Source organism: Oncorhynchus clarkii, chromosome 27, assembly GCF_045791955.1.
Source record: "Oncorhynchus clarkii lewisi isolate Uvic-CL-2024 chromosome 27, UVic_Ocla_1.0, whole genome shotgun sequence".
Lineage (NCBI taxonomy): Eukaryota > Metazoa > Chordata > Actinopteri > Salmoniformes > Salmonidae > Oncorhynchus > Oncorhynchus clarkii.
The window spans coordinates 9,245,407-9,260,028 of record NC_092173.1 but is presented as its reverse complement, the minus strand read 5'-3'; the positions used below and the strand labels follow the sequence as shown (position 1 = coordinate 9,260,028).

Sequence of the window (14,622 nt, the reverse complement as noted above, 5' to 3'; positions counted from 1 at the left end):
ATCAACAACTGACCCCCACAAAGCATCGTTACCCATCGCGACAAAAGCCGCGGCCCTTGCAGAGCAAGATTATTAGCGTGCTATAACGCTATTAGCGCGCACCACCGCTAACTAGCTAGCCATTTCACGTCGGTTACATATGACAAGTGAGACAAATTATGAATGAAAAAAGGCATTGCAGTTTGATCTCACATTTATGACAATCCACAAGATTGATAGGGTACAGTATTTTCATTTGCCAATCCTTTGACTTTATTTACTATGTATATCTTAACACATTACATGCTACAGAAAATAAATGGCAATTTCAATTGTCTTGAAAGAATATAGTGTTATAATACAATGGCACATTTTGATATCACCACAATTTCCATTTGCGGTTGCCAACCAAGCCCCATTATGAAAGGTAATGACTTCCACAGGGTTACAAAAATATAATACTTTAAAATATTTGTAGGCCTGATTGACAAAACAAAATCCAAAAAATAAGAGCAGATTACATAAACGGGCATGCATTGAGAGAATGAATGAAAAAGCAGACATGATTTAACAGATGTTAATACTGGAGTAACTGATTACAAAGAAACTAACTGTAATCAGTTACATTACCAGCTAAAATATTGTAACCAGATTCGTTACTTTAGAAAAACTTGTTGATTACTTGTAAATTCAGAAAGGATGTTTGCGGAAAAAAAATACATTGCCACCTTTGTTTTCTCAATGACATTCAATTTCGCATTGAAAAAAGGTGCAAGTTTAGATTTGTTATACCTGACCGGGTCTGACCACAGGTCAGAGACCACTATGACACCCCAAATGTGTTTGATGGTTCCTTTTCATTTTCTTTTAATGCTTATGAAGGGGAAAGTAATCAGATTGTTACTGAGTTTGGGTAATCCAAAAGTTATTACTGATTACAATTTTGAACAGGTAACTAGTAACTGATTACATTTAGAAAGTAACCTACCCAACCGTGCCCTTAAACATAGATTGTGGCATAAATTGGCTATCAAACAGTTTGTCAGAAAGCTACAATTATAGAGAGAAATGGTACAGGTTTGAGGACAATGGAAAAACCCCTGTGGTTTCAGGACAATCCAATTGTCGAAAGGTTATAGATTCTATTCCTCTGGATTTTGCAGCATCTAATACCCAGAACCTACATCTGAGGATAGCAGACGGTGTATTTTGGATGAGGTACTACATAATTGGAGTTTAACTCGTATAACCATACTCAAGTCTTCACACCCTGACAATGCATGCATTTGGATTTTTCACAGCTGCATCATACATTTTGGGCTAAATTACCTTAGGTTATATATATATAAAAAATGTAAAAAGCCAGCATAAGTTCTGCCACAGACAATGAACACAGCAGAAAAGGCAAGAAAAGCAATTGGAAAGGGAGGGGCCTGAACTGGCAAGTAATTGTAAAAATGATTGACTAAAGTGCATTCTGAAAATATTTCACCTCCAGCATCCTCAACACAGACAACTGTATTGATCAACATGGGCTAAAGCTCGGAGGCAGACAAGCACTTCGGTTCACCCAGCACCTCTCTGCCTAATGCTGTTGCAGTGCACCCTAGTGGCCAGTTCTACTGAAGACGAGGTAAACCATTTCTCAAGTCACCTCTGCCTTAATCTATGGGAAACCACTCTAGGAGGTGACGTTATCCAAGTGAATTTCAGGGGCACATTCGGTGGGGCGCAAAGCGTAAGAATGGTCTGTATGATGCTGTGCCAGGGAGCAAACTTAGCCAGTATCCTACATGATAGGAATGGAAAGATCATCGTCATGTGTCAACAGGTGGACTTAACTGTGATCTCTTATCAACAGAGGACACCTATTCAAAGTTGACAGTCTAAGTAGTGTGGTGGTTTGTGGATTTAGTTTGGTGGTTTGTGGATGCATGCAAATGAAAGTGTGTTTTTCTCACTCTATTACACTAATGAATACACAGACATCAATTCTCAAAATATAGTGGATGACAGGAATCTAGAACGGAAAAGTGAGAACTCAGTGTCAATGCAGTGCCTTGACCTTGTAACCAATGTGTACAGGAGAACAAGTACTACCATAATCAGTATAGAATCTAAAAGCTTCCAAGGAGAAAGACAATTCATGTTACAATTGAGCTAAGGTCATACAAAAAAAAAACATTTTAACCGTCTATCCTTGGCTATGGTATTATATGATATGGCAGAACGTTTCCACGACCCTGGCAGATCATACAAAAGGCATCTCCAATATTTAGAACAAGTTAACGGCCGTGGGTGGGAAAGAACGACGTCTCAGTGATTCAGAGTAGGAGTGGAGCAGACAAAGGCTTGTCAAAGAGCGCAGACAAGCAAGGCAAGACAGACACAAACAAGTAAGACAGAGAGGGTCAGCGCCTGACAATACCGCAAGCTCACAACATAGCCGACACATTTGACGAGATCTCCGCAATAGTGGTGGACTGGCAATCTTACTTCTCAGAAAAACGAGGCCAAAAAAAACAACAAAAATACAGGATTTTAGCATGTAATGGTTCTCAATAATTTCATAACGATATGTTCTTTTTTTCCCTTACAAAAAGACTACTAGTTACTTGGTCGTGGATTTGTAGTGAGGATGATAGTTTTGTGTACAGTGTAGTGTCATCCTAACGGCTCTCTTCGACAGCCAGAGAAAAGTGTTTCTCCATGGATCTCTGTGTGTACGATTCCAGCCCAAGAGAGCATTTCGACCACACACTCCCCATCTTCCTCTTTGTATTACACAGCCGCTGTCCTCATCCCATCAGACAAGGCCTGAGTCTTTCTTCTTTAGAAGGGGAATGTGTGTGTGTTTTGATAGAGCTGGCCATGGTGCTGAAGTGGTATAAATAATGGTGGTGTGTGAGACGAAGACACAGCGTAATGATGATCTAACAGGGCCAACTGAGGAAGAGGAAGTGGTGTGTGTGTCTGAGTGTGGAGGCTGCTGATTGGCACAGGGCCGATGGTGGCATGTGAGGGAGTGAGTGTCTGTGTGTGTGTAAGGGCAGGGTGAGGGATGGGAGGAGCCCAAGGAGCCCAGTGTCCACTCTCAGCTCACGTCGTCCTCGGGGTTATTATGGTCCAGCAGCTTAACATGTGTGAAGGGGAAGTGGCCTCGTTTGCCCTTGCACTCGCCCTCCCACTGGCCGTTCACATTGATCTTTGTCACCTTCACCATGTCGCCCACCTGCAGGAAGAGAAGGACTCGTCAGACAGACAGACCCGGGTCATGTTAATCAGGGCACGCTACGGAAAACATTTCAAAACACTTTTCAACGGAACACAAAAATGTGCGTTGCTTACTGGACAAGTCCAGGGAGACACTCCCCGTTTCAGTCCGTTTGGTGCCCAATGAACACGGTGTTCACCCTGTAATGAACTTGTTGCAGTAGTTGCAGCTTGATAGCCACTTGTGAAACTTTGTCTATGTATCGCAGCGGTTCATTTGGCCTCGCAAAAACACAAACCGTGGGCGCAACTAAACACAAACCAGTATTCCAGAGGTTCATTTGTTGGTTCACCCTGTAGGCCTCTTCATTACAGTTGGACAATCCTTCTAAATAGAGTGAGGTTCTCTCATCGACTAAGAGGTGACCAGGAAGTATGTGCAGGGGCTAATCATTAAACCTATATACCTCCTGAGTCATACCACTGGCAAACACCTTTATAGAGGGTAAATATCCTGTTTGTTATCATTGGAGCGCTGTGCTGACTGATTCTTGGGTGGATAGAAAATATAACCTGCCTGGGACCCAAAAGTGTATAACATTTAGCCAACATTTTCACACAAGTCTTTGACATTACTTTCCCGTCCTTGTAAGTAGCCTAACACAGAGGACAAACAGACTCCTTCCACCCTGTAGCTGATTCCATCAAGACAGAAAGGCCAGAAAGTGAATATTGCGTATCTGTTTCAATGTTACTGTTCCTTCTCTCCCGTCTTCCCTCTCTCCAAGCAGGTTAGAAGGAGAGAGGAGGGGGCTGGGCCTAAGACCGCTGGCTTGTCGCCCAGAGGCCGCTCTGGCTCAGAATAATGTCCTCATGAAAGGAAATATTCCTCTACACAAAGTATTTCCTTCCCACAATGACCTCCGCTTTGGAAGCCCTCTTTCCCCTTCCGGACAGTTAGTTAAGACAGGGAGGGAGGGAGCCTCTGGCAGCATTCTCTAATGAGCTTTAGAGCAGTTGGCCATTGAGTTCAGACTGACTGACCACTGATGCACTGGGTCATATTCATTAGGGCAAAACGTTTTGCTTCTAGGACAAGATCAGGAAAGTCCCTCCCCATTTCAGTCCATTATGCGTTTGGTGACTAATGGACACGACCCAAACTACCTTCTTTAACAAGCCTAGCAGCTGGGACACAGAGGCATGCAACTGGTTAGGAAGCTGAGTAGGAAGTCACAGACAACAAGTCACAGAGGCCACATACCAACTCCTTCATTCCTTCCAGCAGTGAGCGGAAAAGTAAGACAACTTGGAATGACCCACTGGGAAGGAACCTAGGGGCAACTTGGAATGACCCACTGGGAAGGAACCTAGGGGTAACTTGGAATGACCCACTGGGAAGGAACCTAGGGGTAACTTGGAATGACCCACTGGAAAGGAACCATGGGGTAACTTGGAATGACCCACTGGAAAGGAACCATGGGGTAACTTGGAATGACCCACTGGGAAGGAACCTAGGGGTAACTTGGAATGACCCACTGGGAAGGAACCTAGGGGTAACTTGGAATGACCCACTGGGAAGGAACCTAGGGGTAACTTGGAATGACCCACTGGGAAGGAACCTAGGGGTAACTTGGAATGACCCACTGGGAAGGAACCTAGGGGTAACTTGGAATGACCCACTGGGAAGGAACCTAGGGGTAACTTGGAATGACCCACTGGGAAGGAACCTAGGGGTAACTTGGAATGACCCACTGGGAAGGAACCTAGGGGTAACTTGGAATGACCCACTGGAAAGGAACCTAGGGGTAACTTGGAATGACCCACTGGAAAGGAACCTAGGGGTAACTTGGAATGACCCACTGGGAAGGAACCTAGGGGTAACTTGGAATGACTCACTGGAAAGGAACCTAGGGGTAACTTGGAATGACCCACTGGGAAGGAACCTAGGGGTAACTTGGAATGACCCACTGGGAAGGAACCTAGGGGTAACTTGGAATGACCCACTGGGAAGGAACCTAGGGGTAACTTGGAATGACCCACTGGGAAGGAACCTAGGGGCAACTTGGAATGACCCACTGGGAAGGAACCTAGGGGCAACTTGGAATGACCCACTGGGAAGGAACCTAGGGATAACTTGGAATGACCCACTGGGAAGGAACCTAGGGGTAACTCTGAATGACCCACTGGGAAGGAACCTAGCGGTAACTTGGAATGACCAACTGGGAAGGAACCTAGCGGTAACTTGGAATGACCCACTGGGAAGGAACCTAGCGGTAACTTGGAATGACCCACTGGGAAGGAACCTAGGGTCTTCTCCAGATTATGACTTGACAACAGATGAAACTAGTCCCAGTAGCGAGGATGACCAATTAGACACTGATATTGGCATTACAAATATAACAGTACAGACAACCATTCAGAAATGTCATTAATTCAATATCATTCTAAAATCATAGTTTTTTTTAAGGCATAAAAAAAAGTGTTTTGATTCTCTGGCCTCAATCTTGACATAATGCCAAAGAAAATATATGTTGTACAAGACCAGTCATTATTAGCTTCATTGCACTGAAGGCTGAGGACAAAGGGAAATCCATGACAAAATGAGGAGGATCAACGAATCTGAGAGAGGGATGATGAATAAAGGGAAAGGAGATGAGAGAATGAGAGAGCACAGCTAGGTAGGTACCTCTAAGGCAAGGGCGGTCTTGTCGTAGGCATTGGGCACCCTCTTCTGGATGGCCCTGGCAAAGACGGGTCCGTTCTGCAGGTTGGGCAGAGGTGTGGGCTGGGCATACTGGCTCGGGTCTAGTAGAGGAGGGCCCTGAACACTTGAGCCGTCTACCGAGCCCACCCCACCTGGACCCCCTGTTCCAAGGCCCCCCGAGGTGGGAGAGGCCGGTCGGTACTTCTCCACGTAGGGCACAGGGATCATCCCGGCACGCCCCTCTAAATTCTTGGCGTTCCACCACTGCTCCTCAGGCTTCTCCAGGACCCGCAGGATGTCGCCCTTTTTGAAAGGCAGATCTTCATCATCGTTGCCTGGGAAGTCGAAGAGGGCACGGACCATCTCGTCTTCCTGCCGCTGCGGCGGGCCTCCAGCACCTGCGTTGACGATGACCAAGGGAGAGTGTTTGGCCTTGTTGATGGGCTCTATCAGAGTGGTGGTGTCCAGGTAGTGGATCTTGTAGAACTCCAGCAGGGAGTGGAGGGCGTCAAACTCCTGGTCCCCTATGCGGAACCGTGGAGGCGCCTGGCCTGGGAGAGGAGGGTGGGGAAAGAGGGATGAATAGAAAAGAAGGAAAGAACAACCAAAACCATTTCACTGGCCAAAGGTATTAGGCTTTATTAACTGCCGTGTGAATTACCACATTTCTGGCCCATTAAAAAGGCAGCAAACTATATATTTGACGTTTGGTTGAACCAAAATGTCACTGTTTGGTTGATTCACTTGTAGGAAGTTAATCTTACATTATTTTCCAAATGAAGCCAAATGAACGTGGAGTGGCTTGCTGGATGAATCTTTATTGGGTTGCATGCGTTATAGTGCATCTGGTTGCATTGAAGTCATACAAGAACGTATACCCTGAAGGTTCCTTTATTCTGCAGCCCCAAACCATGTCTCTCTTACCTGAGCCAGACTGCCGGTTGTTGCTGATGCTGTTGATTATGTAATGCGAGACTTTGGAATTCTCTGAAACGGACAGGACGTAGTCGCCAGGGCTTGTAATTGAGTCTCTCACCAAAAACACTCCGTGTCTCTGTCCTTGTAAAAGTGAAACTGCCTCCTGTCTACTTAATCTTCCCCAGTACCAACTTGCACGATCCTCTGCGTCAAAATTTCCGGCCATGACTCCCACTCCAAAGCCGAGGCTTCACGGGCCTTCCCTTTGAATCCCCTTATCCACAACCAGCATTCAACTCATACAAAAACTTTAGCGCGTAGAACACATTTGGAAAATAGGCGACATCCACAACTTGCCTATGCCCATCAAGTTAAAATCCAAAAGCCGGTCCTCGTACAAAACGTGTCTGATCACCCGATTAAAATATGTCGATTACAACTTACCCAACCCAGTTGTAAAACAATACGATTTTGATCAAATCTTGTAACTTGTCACAAGTAACTTCAAAAAATGAAATGGCGGATCCGGGGAAACAAAACTGACCCCATTAGCCGGATATGACGTTTTTATGCATTACGTAGAAACGTGTCAGATGAGGGTGTCCATGTTGATAAGGTAAAACATTACTTTATTTATGATAGGATATGAGATAATAATAATAACAGTACACATTGTATATATTAATCCAACCCATGGATTATCTAAATTGTGGTCTATTTGATTGCCGGTCATTGTAAATAAGAATTTGTTCTTAACTGACTGGCCCAGTAAAATAAAGGTGAATTAAATTTAAAAAATAAAAAACGGAATGGGGGCAGCACATATAACACACAAATAGTAAAACAATATCATACAAACAACAGTCAAAATACACATAATGCACAATCAGTAAAACAGTCAGTAAAACAGTCAGCAATAGGCAGCATTTAAGAGGCAGGGGGAAACATGCAGTTATCAGTTAAAGCTGCAATGTGTAACTTTTTGGGCGACCCGACCAAATTCACATAGAAATGTAAGTTATAGATCTGTCATTCAAATTGAAAACAAGTCTAAGAGGCAGTATGCTTGATGTGCTTAAGTTTAATTTTTGCGTCTTTTACTTTTGATATTGTACACCAGTTTCAAATGGCTGGAAATACAATATTTTTGGCTATGGAAAATATATTTCACAGCGGTTTAGATGGTACAATGATTCTCTACAGTGTACTTTGTTGTTTTGTCACATTAACTGAAATTAGGCAATCTATTAGAATTTGTTTTTAAAAGTACCAATGGACACAAAACAGCTAAGTTTCAGGTTTTTTATAAGGAAGGTCCAGTCTCTAGCAGCGGAGAATTGAAAATCAGTTTCACCAAAGATACTGAGTGACTTGAGGATTGCCAGGTTTATGTAATTGCTGGATCTCAGGGTGCTGTTGGTGGTGGGGAGTCTTAGTAGTGAGCTGAGATAAAGTGGGTCTTGCTGAGAAGGGATTTGTATATGAATATGAGCCTGTGGGTTTGACGTCATACGTGTAGGCATGGCCAGTCAATGGATTAGTATGTCACAGTTATTGGTTTTGTGAAAACGGCCATCTTCAGTTAGGTGTTCGAGCACATTCTACCTGTGTTTTTTTTTTGCCAGTCAGCTCAGCCCCCATTCAGAAGGTCCTACACTTATTTGAGTTCTTATTGGTCAAGGTCATGCCAAGTATTATTATGTTAGCCTATCAGCAGCCTAGATTCCCGTGACATTCAGTGCAAGACCCCAGCATGGACAGTGCAGAAACTTGCTTTTCCTATCCAGACGAGCACTACGTTTTCCCTCCTGCTACTCGTCCGCCTGCATGAGGCCTTTTGCTGTTCTGATGATTTATTGTTCGTGCAGCTAAACAGCCATAAACTGTCCGTTTCAATAGTGGTCAGACCTGTGTGTGTGTGGATACTTTCTGTCCATTAAAACCCCTTAAACTGGAATTCCTTGTTGTTCTAACCTGACAGTTTGTAGTGGTTACTACCGGCCTAAAACCAGCACTTACGTTTTTCCTCCTATTTGAGTGGTCATTTGATTCTACAATCTACCCATATTTTTCAGGTTTGGATTGGATCACTAGTGACACAGTGTATGGCAGAGTGATAAAGTAAGTCCAGTTGAAAGGAGGGCGGACTTTGGGGCCATCCCGTAGATGACATCGCCATAATACAGCATGGGGAGTAGTGTCAATCAAACCAGCGTGTGTTTAACAGTGTGTGAATGAGGATTTGTTCCGGATTTGACCTTTGCTTGAGGATTATTGGTGTGAGTGGAATTGCAGTGCCGTGTCCAGCCAGATACCCGTGGATTTGTATGAGCTGACAGATTCCAGGGCAGACCCATCTAGTGAGGTTAATTGGCTCTAAAACGTCTCAATCACCAAGGTAATGGGCTTGTTTGAGTGGTAAGGCAGAAGCAATCGACTGCAGATGAAATTCGAGGAGTGAAGTCATAAGGAGGTGCTTCTGTGACAGCCGAACGACGGACACTGACGTGGCTTGCCAACAGTAAGGCTCAATGTAACACGGCAGGGTTGCCATTGTTTATAAACGTTTTTCTTTGTAATCTCCAACCTCCCATATCACACACACACACACACACATGTAGCCTAAATACAGTATATGTCTGAACATTGTACTATCAATTGGTGAGAGAGAGCCTCAAATATCACAAATGAATTTGTACATATCCACTGTGAACATGAGCGCTCAAAGTTTGTTCTTGTTTCGGTCCCGTCTTTGCTCACGTCCTCGTGGGTCAAACAAAAACACACAAATGATTGGTTGACAATAGAGCCTTCCACAAGGCAGGTGATGGCTCTGTTGGTAGAGCATGGCACTTGCAATGCCAGGGTTGTTGTGGGTTAATATTCTCACAGGGACCAGTACGAAAACGTACGCTCTCTCTACCGTAAGTCACTGGATAAGAGTGTCTGCTAAATGACTGAAATGTCATGGCTGCAAGTTGCAGCTGGGGATGAGCAAATGCAGGAGACTGAAGTTGAAATTTCATGGCCTTTGATCACATGGAAAGTGCAATTCGGACAGGTTTTCATCCCCATAATGCATCACACTTTGAAATTCGTTGGTCACCGACTCGACAAAAGTGATCCTCTCTAATGAGCCCATAAAGAACTGGAGACTGTGTCCAAGATGTCCGACCTTTGTTGGCATATACCGATTCATGGACCATCTATATTTGTCTACTAGCACTCAGTGAGCACAGGAAGCAGCTTGAGCAGCGACGACGTCATCACGAAATCCAGAAACATAGAAGACATTGGATTAATGTAAAATGTCAATGGCCGTGTTTGAGAGCATCAAAACCATGATGCATCATGGGTAAATTGTCACCAACTGATTAACAAACAATAATGTGTCGTTATTTATGATGCAAGGATATTCATAGATCAATCAGTTGATGGCACTTTCGAAACAAGGCCTCTATCTTCGGCTGAAAGTAATGGAAAAAACATTGGCATAGGCAACAATTATCTGAATAATTCAATGGAAGTTTTGTGAACAAAGATGATGACTAAAGTGTCTTATTAGGAATTTTCAAATCTGACTTCTTTATGTGGCCATCTATGGAAATTGTCTTTCTGGGCCAGGGCGTCAGTTAAACTGCAGTACCGAAGCAAGGCTGTAGGAGCAGTCGAAACCTTCTTGACCAGAACTCTGGCCCCCTTGGTCTCAATTGACTTTTCACTTAAAAGGTGGCTGAACGTCCTGATATGGCTTGGTCATAAAAAAAATGCAGCAGCCATGGTGTAGAAGCAAGAGTTGCCTTGGGGAGGGGGTTAATGTGGATGTCTCTTTTGTGTTTGTTCGCACTTGGCAAGCAGTCTTTGGTTTGTTCATTCACTCTGCCAAAACAGTACACAGTTAGTCACCCTTCTCGATAACTTGAAACAGTCTAACCAGGTCCTGTGTCTTGAACTTATTTCGCCAATTAGCTTCAACCAGCTGGTGTGCGACTGTGGCAAAATTAGTTTGACATTGGATAGAGGGGGTAATTATGGAACGTCAATAAATTACAATAAATGTAAATGGGACAATATTTTCATGTTGCACATATTTTAGTTGTCTCATTAAATGCTTTCAATATTTGTACATGAATTTCTACAATTTATAGTTGGTTTAAGGTTTTTAAGTCATTGAAATTTACAGGTATTGACAATGTAGATTGTGTAATTTACTGATGGTCTCTGTCCCCCATAGGGATATCATCAAATGTCAAACCAAATTGACCATGGGCATTACAATCAGGTCCCATGCAGAGCTAGAATAAATGAGTTTCTGACTCATATCGATGCCACAGTCGCTCTGTTTTCAGTTTGATGATGTTTCCAAAAGTGACCACCAGATGTCAATCTAATACCAGGGACCCAAAAGTTTTAAAAAATGTGTTTTCAATGTCATTTTCTGGGCATCACACCACATGTATCATTATCAATATTGGATCTGGTGTAGTTCAGTTGGAGTAATTTGCTTCCTAGCAAGTGGCACTCACACATTTCCCTTGAAGTACCCACTTTAAGGGGTGGCAGGGTAGCCAAGTGGTTAGAGCGTTGGACTAGTAACCGGAAGGTTTGAAGTTCAAACCCCCGAGCTGACAAGGTACAAATCTGTCGTTCTGCTCCTGAACAGGCAGTTAACTCACTGTTCCTAGGCCGTCATTGAAAATAAGAATTTGTTCTTAACTGACTTGCCTAGTTAAATAAAGGTCAAAATAAAAAAGTTCAAATATATATATATTCTTCCCTCCATTAAGAAGGCATTTGGGGTTTTCCCAAATAAATATCTGGGGTTCTCCTGAATTTGTATATCTGAACAGATGAGAAGGAAACTAGCTACGGTTATTGATTGCCTCAGAAAACCCTGACTGTGTCACATCCTCTGGACTGATAGTGCAGAAAATCACAGAACAACTGGTCTGGTCAGCAGAGCAGCACTTCCCAACTCTGTTGCCAACTAAAAAGTGTTTGCTCATTGCTCATTGTGAGTGGGAAAGACAGACCGCTCTATTTATCCAAGAAATAGCACTGAAACAAAATATACGTGAAGTTATTCTTTGCTTTGGTGAAGTTATTCAGAGCAGCACTTCCCAACTCTGTTGCCAACTAAAAACTGTACTAAAAAGTGTTTGCTCATTGTCTGTGTGAGTGGGAAAGACAGACCGCTCTATTTATCCAAGAAATGTATCCAAGAAATAGCACTGAAACAAAATATACGTGAAGTTATTCCCCTATGGGGGACAGAGACCATCAGTAAATTACACAATCTACATTGTCAATACCTGTAAATTTGGAGCTGAAGTCCAGGGCAACATTCCTAAACATTTTCAGGCAGAGAATTCGGGATTATTTACTGCAGCTCACTGCTCAGGCATTTTCTTCAGAATCGGTTACAATACAATGAGACCAAGAAGCGGGGAAAGACTGATATTATAATAAAGAAAACATGCAGAAAAAGAAGGAGTAGGTATGTTTTCCAGAACACAGTATTTATTGTTTTTATTTCATGGCAAGACAGCAAGTCACTTGATTTTCATTTCATGGCAATACACAGAACATCCCTTTCCAACTCATCACCCAAACTGTGTGTGTGAGTGTGTGTGTGTTTGAGAGAGAGCAAAGTTGCACTATCAGCTTTTAGAATCGTATAACCCTTTTCCCTTTCAGAGAGAGAGATAGAGAGAGAGAAAAGAGAGAGAGAGAGAAAGAGAGACAGCAAAAGAGAGAGAGAGAAAGAAAGAGAGAGAGAGAAAAAGAGAGAGAGAGAGAGAGAGAGAGAGAGAGAGAGAGAGAGCGAGTGAGCGAGAGAGAGAGAGAGAAAGAGAGAGCGATCGAGAGAGAGAGAGAATCATTGAACTGTGGATGATCCTTATGAATACACGATATACTCAATATCATAATAGCAGAATTCAAGTACACATAAAATCCTTTAATTCCAGTACACAACATTTGTTTATTTGTATTTTTAACTGTTTAGTTTGCTCCATTAACTCAGGCACATTTAGCTTATTTTGTTTTCATATTCCACTAATAATCATCCACTGGTTTGTGAGGGGAAATTGCAGCGCTGTGGGCAGTGACGAGAGAGGTGCCAGAGATGCCCAAACATTCAAGTATACAAAGAAACAAACTGCATTGTCACATCTTCTCAATATGACAGATATGGACTGAGTTCCAATGAAACATCCTCCAGTAGAGTCTTTCCTCCCAAAACCAGCCATCGAGACACAAGAGACTGCACCCAGACAGACAAAGCACTCTCACAGAGAAATCCATCAGAGACACACAGTGGGACACCTCCGGACGAAGAAAGACTTGAATGAACAAGACATGTCTCAGATAGGAGTAGACCTGAGAACAGAATACACGCTTCAGGAAGTGCTTGCGAGGCAACAGTGTGCAATGGTGGATCGAGTTCTGGGCATGAGACCCTGGAAATGGTGGTTCTAATTGGTCTGTTAAGATACAGTATATCCACGGCCTTCTCATTTGAATACAGTATAACAGACACACTATCAGCACAAACATCTATCTTTTTTTTTGGGGGGGGGGGGGGGGGATGATAATAGTGTTGAGGAATTACACTTCTGAGAACTGACGTTGAACCTCTGGACCCTATTGCAATCTCCTCAACTGAGACATAACCCCATGTCACTGCCCTTAAAGGCATCAGGTACCTCATATACACAATTAACAAAGAAGATGAAGTGCATAATCCTAATTCTTAAAGCGTTTGATTAGACCGTTGTTACAAATGGGAAAACATGTGCCGTGCGAGAGCTACATAGTTACTGAGAATGAGGGCGTGTTCTATAGCTGTAGCCCAGAGACAGTCCCTGTAACATGGCATTGTTGTAACCACACAACAAAATACTATTAAACATTTTGATACGAAGGTGATAAGTGATACGTTCACTCTACATGACTGGCAGGGATAAAGGGAAAAAGCGAGGCTACTAAAGATGGGTTGTCATTCAGCACTTTGCTCTGAACTACATAATATCCTGATTGAATTATTCTATTCACTACAACTGTCACCGTATCTCCTGTCACCATATGTCCTGTCACCGTATCTCCTGTTACAGTATCTCCTGTTACAGTAGCTCCTGTCACCATATCTCCTGTCACCATAGCTCCTGTTACAGTAGCTCCTGTCCTGTCACCATATCTCCTGTTACAGTAGCTCCTGTCCTGTCACCATATCTCCTGTTACAGTAGCTCTTGTCACCATATCTCCTGTTACAGTAGCTCCTGCCACCATATCTCCTGTTACAGTAGCTCCTGTCCTGTCACCATATCTCCTGTTACAGTAGCTCCTGTCACCATATCTCCTGTCACCGTATCTCCTGTTACAGTAGCTCCTGTCACCATATCTCCTGTCACCATATCTCCTGTTACAGTAGCTCCTGTCACCATATCTCCTGTCACCATATCTCCTGTTACAGTAGCTCCTGTCACCATATCTCCTGTCACCATATCTCCTGTTACAGTAGCTCCTGTCACCATATCTTCTGTCACCATATCTCCTGTTACAGTAGCTCCTGTCACCGTATCTCCTGTCACCGTATCTCCTGTCACCGTATCTCCTGTCACCGTATCTCCTGTCACCGTATCTCCTGTCACCATATCTCCTGTTACAGTAGCTCCTGTCACCATATCTCTTGTCACCATATCTCCTGTTACAGTAGCTCCTGTCACCATATCTCCTGTCACCATATCTCCTGTTACAGTAGCTCCTGTCACCATATCTCCTGTCACCATATCTCCTGTTACAG

General features: G+C 43.4%; 1 protein-coding gene across 1 annotated transcript; it reads right to left on the bottom strand.

Annotated features, from left to right (window-relative positions):
* Positions 1-228: 228 nt before the first annotated feature.
* LOC139386058 (adapter molecule crk-like) lies at positions 229-7,350 on the bottom strand. The gene is made up of 3 exons (XM_071131472.1): positions 6,824-7,350; positions 5,882-6,450; positions 229-3,211 (listed from the first exon to the last, which is right to left on the bottom strand). Exons 1-3 carry the CDS (start codon positions 7,041-7,043, stop codon positions 3,074-3,076), a joined length of 927 nt encoding a protein of 308 aa, XP_070987573.1. The 5' UTR covers positions 7,044-7,350; the 3' UTR covers positions 229-3,073.
* Positions 7,351-14,622: the final 7,272 nt, after the last annotated feature.

Coding starts and splice junctions, on each gene's coding strand:
- LOC139386058 (XM_071131472.1), bottom strand. CDS start 7,043: ATGGCCGGAAATTTTGACGCAGAGGATCGTGCAAGTTGGTACTGGGGA. Junction 6,451..6,823: donor CAACCGGCAGTCTGGCTCAG/GTAAGAGAGACA, acceptor CTCCTCTCCCAG/GCCAGGCGCCTCCACGGTTC. Junction 3,212..5,881: donor AGACCGCCCTTGCCTTAGAG/GTACCTACCTAG, acceptor CTCTTCCTGCAG/GTGGGCGACATGGTGAAGGT.